Source organism: Myotis lucifugus, unplaced genomic scaffold (assembly GCF_000147115.1).
Source record: "Myotis lucifugus unplaced genomic scaffold, Myoluc2.0 scaffold_211, whole genome shotgun sequence".
Lineage (NCBI taxonomy): Eukaryota > Metazoa > Chordata > Mammalia > Chiroptera > Vespertilionidae > Myotis > Myotis lucifugus.
Genome location: NW_005871259.1, coordinates 1,097,411 through 1,103,451, shown reverse-complemented (window position 1 = coordinate 1,103,451; position 6,041 = coordinate 1,097,411). Strand labels below are relative to the sequence as shown.

Here is a 6,041-nt window from a genome sequence, read left to right as displayed (position 1 = left end):
TTGGCAAAGTGGGCTGTCACCCTACATAGAGGTTTGGATTGAACCGAGGCCCCGGCTCAGAGCGCAGCGCCTGCCTCGCCCGCAGCTGCCACCCGATGAGCGGGGAGTGCTCGTGCCAGCCGGGCTGGGCCGGCCTTCACTGCAACGAGAGCTGCCCCCTGGACACGCACGGGCCCGGCTGCCGGGAGCACTGCCTCTGCCTGCACGGCGGCCTCTGCCTGCCCGACAGCGGCCTCTGCCGGTGCGCGCCCGGCTACACGGTGAGGCGCGCCCCGCGGACGGGACGCGGGTGAGGCGGGGCGGGAGGAGCGGAGCAGCCGCCGCTCACTAGTCCGCCCGCTGCCTGCAGGGCCGGCACTGCGCTAGCCTCTGTCCGCCCGACACTTACGGACTCAACTGCTCCTCTCGCTGCTCCTGCGAGAATGCCATCGCCTGCTCCCCTATCGACGGCGCCTGCATCTGCAAGGAAGGTAACGGGGTGCGTCCGGGAGGGGAGGTTTGGGGGCGGGGCCCCGGAGAGAAGGGAGGCGGCAGGGTCAGGGCGGAGCTGATGGGCAGCAGCTGGACCGTGGGAAAGCAGCCAGGCTACTTCCTTCCTGGAATCTCCGCTTTGTTTTTTCTCCAGCTGCAGGAATCCCACTCCTCCTAAAAGGCCCAGTCCAGGAGGCCCCTCTTTGGTGAACCGTGTTCACCCTCAGCGATACATAACCAGGGCCTCCCAGATCTCCCAGGGGTGCAGGGTGGCCGTCTGCAGGCTGGGTTCTGACACAGGCGTGTTTTGTTTGGCTAGCTCTCTATTACTAGTATGTTCAACAAACCTCCAGTCTCCAGTTCCCACTCTTCCCTATTGTCTTGCACCTGGTCGGGATAATTCGTTTAGTTACCTGTTGGGGCCTCTGTAAGCATTGGGTTTGCTGCCAGCCCCCTTCATTTTGCAGAAGAGGCATCCAAGACCCAGAATGGGGTGGTGGTGGCTGGCGGTCATTTAGCCTTTTGTTCCACATCTAACAGTTTATCTGCTTGTCTCTTGTAAGGGACCATGAGCACCCCCACTTCACCCCCAACTCATAGCACAGAGCCTGGCACAGTCAGTGCTTAGTGTGTGCTCACCCGGGAGGGGAGATGGGTCCCCCTGCCTACCTGCCCACCTCCCTTCTAGGTTGGCAGCGTGGTAACTGCTCTGTGCCCTGCCCACCTGGAACTTGGGGATTTGGTTGCAATGCCAGCTGCCAGTGTGCCCACGAGGCAGCCTGCAGCCCCCAGACTGGAGCCTGTACCTGCACCCCTGGGTGGCAAGGGGTCCACTGCCAGCTCCCCTGTCCAGTAAGTGCCCAACAGCCTGCCTGCCTGCCTGGGGGGGAGGGAGGGCAAGGCTTCCCTCAGCTGACTCGTCTGCCCTCCCCTCCACTCCCTCTCCAAGAAGGGGAAGTTTGGTGAAGGCTGTGCCCATCGCTGTGACTGTGACCACTCTGATGGCTGTGACCCTGTTCATGGACACTGCCAGTGCCAGGCTGGCTGGACAGGTGAGCATTCTGGGGTACCAGGCCCCAGGCCCCCTGTGGAGTTGGGGGTATATACCCCAGGAAATGTGTCCAGAAGATCCCTTATGGGAGGGGTAGGGCAGGCCAGGCTCACCCTATTCCTCTCTCCCACAGGTACCCGCTGCCACCTGCCCTGCCCTGAGGGCTTCTGGGGAGCCAACTGTAGCAACACCTGCACCTGCAAGAATGGGGGCACCTGTCTCCCCGAGAATGGCAATTGTGTGTGTGCACCTGGATTCCGGGGTCCCTCCTGCCAGAGACGTGAGGCTCCCTCCCTTCCTCCCACCTGTCAGCAGTGTGGCGCAGTGTAGTGTCAGAACCTTCTACTCTGCCCATCTTGTTTTCTTCCACTGATTCCAATCTTTGGGCCAGTGGGCAGGAGGGAGGGAGATAGTGGCATCAAGGGCTGTTTGCCCCCAGTCACCAGGAGCCCTTTTCCCCCAGCCTGCCAGCCTGGCCGCTATGGCAAACGCTGTGTGCCCTGCAAGTGTGCTAACCACTCCTCCTGCCACCCCTCCAATGGAACCTGCTACTGCCTGGCTGGCTGGGACCGGCTCAGACTGTTCTCAACGTACGTGGTGGCTTGTGTGTCTGAGAGCATGTGTGTGCCAGAGGGTGGGCTGAGAACCAGCGGCTTCTGTTCTCCTGCTCCTGGGTATAAAAGCCTCTGGACCTGCCTTGATTCAGTTTAGTGATATAAACAATGTACACAAAAACTTACTGAGCACCACCTCCCTTCTGGGTGCTGCGGATGCAGCAATGAAAGTCAGGAGAAACAACTCCCTGTCCTTCTCCACGGGAGACCCAGGAAGGGCAGTACAGGGAAGCGGGTGAGGGAAGCCATAAGCTCGTTTTGTTTTTTGTTTGTTTGTTTTAATGTTTTTATTGATCTTTTAGAGAGAGAGAAAGGGAGAGGGATAGAGAGATAGAAACATCAATGAGAAACATCATCGATCAGCTGCCTCCTGCACACCCCCCACCGGGGATCGAGCCTGCAACCCGGGCATGTGCCCTGACCAGGATCGAACCGAACAGCCTCTTGATTCCTGGGTCAATGCTCAACCGTTGAGCTACACCGGCCGGGCCACAAGCTCAGTTTCTTATCAATTAATTGATTTACTTATGGCTTCTTTCTCACATAAATATATGAAGAACATCATGGAAAAGATTCATGCAAAACAACCAAGTGAAATAGATTTTGAGAATGGAAATGAGAAGCTATTACTATGAAACGGGCTGGATGGAAGCTCATTGTCAGGCCGGGGAGAGAAAAGTCATCCTGGTGAGGAGTTTTGCCATAGAATTCAGGAGTGACTACTATCAGATTATTTGCTAGTAGCAGATACACAAAAATTATACCTTAAATAGCATGAACATTTACTTCTGTCACGTTTTAAAAAACAGTTTTTTAAGTGTAGAGCTACACAGTGCAGGGTGGTTTGGACGGCTCTGGCCGCCTGGCCCTGCCACGCTGTTCTGAGTGGCCATTAGACAGCCAAGTGCAGGCGTTAAGTAGGCAGCTGGGCACATGGGTCTGCCGGTCCGCGTGTGTGAGTCATCCGAGTGTAGATACTGTCCAAAGCCGTGGTGTCCCTGGGGAGAGAGACCAGCGCTGCGGGGAAGATTTCAGTGTTGTTGGGGGCCCAGAATTCATCTGGTGAGGGCGGAGGAGGCCTGGGCTGGAACACCAGGCAGGCGCACCTTGTCTCCGCAGCATGCCCTCCAGGACGCTGGGGAGACAACTGCGCCCAGCCCTGCCAGTGTCACCATGGCGGGACCTGCCACCCCCAGGATGGAAGCTGTTTATGCCCCCCAGGCTGGACCGGACTCCTCTGCTTGGAAGGTACCAACAGAAGCCGAGCTCCCTGCCCCTGCGCCCAAGTCAGCCCGAGCCCTGTGTCCTGGCAACCTCTGATCCCCGCCTACCTCCTTGGCTCTCTCCCAGGCTGTTCTCCAGGGATGTTTGGTGCCAATTGCTCCCAACCATGCCAATGCGGTTTTGGAGAGAGGTGCCACCCAGAGACGGGGGCCTGTGTGTGTCCTCCAGGGCACAGTGGTGCCCCCTGCAGGATTGGTGAGTTCTCCTCTAGGCCTTTCATACCCCCAGGGAACGAGGACATGGGCACCGGCCCGGGTCTCTGCCACGATCTTGGCCCCTCACCTAGGAGTCTCTCCCATGCATGTCCCCCAAGCTCACCAGCAGAGCCAAGACGCTGTTCTGAATGACTGCCCTACCCACTAGGAAGCCAGGAGCCCTTCACCATGATGCCTACCTTTCCAGTGCCCTATAACTCACTGGGGGCCGTGATTGGCATCGCAGTGCTGGGGTCCCTGGTGGTGGCCCTGGTGGCATTGTTCATCGGCTACCGCCGTTGGCAGAAAGGCAAGCAGCACCAACACCTGGCAGTGGCCTACAGCAGCGGGCGACTGGATGGCTCTGAGTATGTCATGCCAGGTGAGCGTGCCGGGGGCAGGGGACACATCCAAGTAGCTGGCTCATAGGCACAGGGCTCCTGGGTCTCTCCCTGGACCTGGAAGATGGGACGTGAGGAGTGGGAGGGAGGAAGGGAAGTCAGAGGGGCTGATGACTGATCTCCGGGGTCAGAATAGCATTCCTGGGCCCAGGCCTGTCTCTGCCTGGGGGTCACCTGCGCCTGCGTCTGTCCTTGCAGATATCCCCCTGAGCTACAGTCACTACTACTCGAACCCCAGCTACCACACCCTATCCCAGTGCTCACCTAACCCTCCACCCCCTAACAAGGTCAGTGCTGGGGAGGGCGCGCTGGGGAGAGATGGTAAACACCCGCTTCTCTGGAAAGCTCCATCCTTGCTCCTCCCCCGTCAGGTTCCCGGCAATCAGCTCTTTGCCAGCCTCCAGGCCCCTGAGCGGCCAGGTGGGGCCCATGGGTCTGACAACCACACCACACTGCCTGCGGACTGGAAGCACCTGGACAGGGGTAGGAGCCTAGAGGCCAGGCCTCCGGTGAGGGCGGGTGTGTGCAGCCCAGCGTCCTGCTCCGTCTGCAGAAGGGGCTTCTGGGCACCAGGGTTAGAGGAGACTGAGCCCAGGAGTTTGATGGCGGGTGGCCTCCTCCTCCTCCTCAGGTAGCAGCCGCTTGGACCGAAGCTACAGCTGTAGCTACGGCAACAGTAATGGCCCGGGCCCATTCTACGGCAAAGGTATGAGCACAGGGGGGGGCGGGGGGGGGTGCGCGAGGGAGCTGCACTGGGGCTTGTTTAGGAGCCAGTGCCTCCCCTGAGCCTGAACGCTTTCCCCCATCCTCAGGACCCATCTCTGAAGACGGGCTGGGGGCCAGCATGGCTTCCCTGAGCAGTGAGAACCCCTACGCCACCATCCGGGACCTGCCCAGCCTGCTAGGGGGCCCCCGGGAGAGCAGCTATGTGGAAATGAAAGGCCCCCCCTCAGGATCTCCCCACAGGCAGCCTCCTCAGCTCCCGGCCAGCCAGAGGCCGCGATACCCCCAGCCACAGCCGCAGCGAGACAGTGGTACCTACGAGCAGCCTAGTGTTCTGCCCCATGGTGAGCCTCCTTCTCCGCTGGGGCAGGGGCTGGAGAGGTGGGAGGGAGAAGGGACAAGGGAGGGAGAAAGGGACAGAGAAAGAGAATGTGGAGGTGCATGCTGTGGCAGCAAGAGCAAGGCCTTGGGGGTCTGACTGGGGCCCAGGCCAGGCATGCTGTTGGGAATCACGGTGCCGCTTACAGCCTGAGCGGTGGAACCCACCTCACAGGGCTGAGGGTGGAAATGAGGTTGTGGAGCACCTGGCTTGTGGAGTTGGTCCCCAGACAAGTGGGGAACCAGGCAGGGGGTGAGCAAGGGGGCTGCATGGGCAGGTGTCCAAGTGTCCTCAGAGCCTGTGAGGTGGGCAGGTCAAGGTGGCCTCCCCGGCTGGCAGCTGGGAAGCTGCACAAAGTGCCTTACAGCCAGGCACCAGCTCTGTTTGGGCAAAAGTGTCTGGAGAGGGGAGAGGAGGAAGAAGGGGAGGAGCCACCTCCTCCTCATTCTGTCCCTTCTCTGTCTCCAGACCCAGACTCCGTGGGCTCCCAGCACCCCCAGCCTCTGGGCCCGACCCCCGGCCACTATGACTCGCCCAAGAACAGCCACATCCCTGGACACTATGACTTGCCTCCTGTACGGCACCCCCCATCCCCCCCACTTTAGCGCCGGGACCACTGAGGGGCCAAGATGGTGTGCAGAGGCCAGCACACCTGTTCTTGCTGCCCAAGGTTGGGGACAGAGCCGGCTGAACCCTGCCAGGAGCAGGGAGAGGTCTGGCAGGCCGTGAACATGAACGTGTTTATGAACAAGTTTAATAGAGGAGGTGAATGGAGAGATGGGAGCCTGGTTGGCAGGAAGCCTGCATTCCCTTTCCCCAACCCACTGCCCCCCAAGGCTGCCAGGGCCTGTGTACATAAACTGGTGGGTTGGGCATTGCTGGATAACTCTGATTTCATATTGATGTAAAAAATGTATATTGAGC

The 6,041-nt window shown here is 59.7% G+C and overlaps 2 protein-coding genes across 2 annotated transcripts in view; both read left to right on the top strand.

Moving 5' to 3' along the window:
• The first annotated feature begins 85 nt into the window (after positions 1 to 85).
• PEAR1 (platelet endothelial aggregation receptor 1) lies at positions 86 to 6,041 on the top strand. Its single transcript, XM_023761638.1, has 13 exons — positions 86 to 260; positions 350 to 470; positions 1,160 to 1,323; positions 1,421 to 1,523; positions 1,656 to 1,802; positions 3,256 to 3,384; positions 3,487 to 3,615; positions 3,784 to 3,996; positions 4,214 to 4,302; positions 4,387 to 4,498; positions 4,647 to 4,721; positions 4,828 to 5,082; positions 5,586 to 6,041. Exons 1-13 carry the CDS (start codon positions 96 to 98, stop codon positions 5,720 to 5,722), a joined length of 1,839 nt encoding a protein of 612 aa, XP_023617406.1. The 5' UTR covers positions 86 to 95; the 3' UTR covers positions 5,723 to 6,041.
• The window catches only part of LRRC71 (leucine rich repeat containing 71), an 11,869-nt gene continuing 11,676 nt past the window's right edge, over positions 5,849 to 6,041 (top strand). The window contains exon 1 of the mRNA XM_023761525.1: positions 5,849 to 5,882. Coding sequence (XP_023617293.1) covers positions 5,849 to 5,882 — 34 coding nt within the window. The remainder of the gene's footprint in view (positions 5,883 to 6,041) is intronic.

Excerpts from the sequence above, each read along its gene's own strand:
- PEAR1 (XM_023761638.1), top strand. The coding sequence starts at position 96 with ATGAGCGGGGAGTGCTCGTGCCAGCCGGGCTGGGCCGGCCTTCACTGC. Across the intron at positions 471-1,159 it reads CGCCTGCATCTGCAAGGAAG|GTTGGCAGCGTGGTAACTGC; the intron begins GTAACGGGGTGC and ends CCTCCCTTCTAG. Across the intron at positions 4,303-4,386 it reads ACCCTCCACCCCCTAACAAG|GTTCCCGGCAATCAGCTCTT; the intron begins GTCAGTGCTGGG and ends CTCCCCCGTCAG.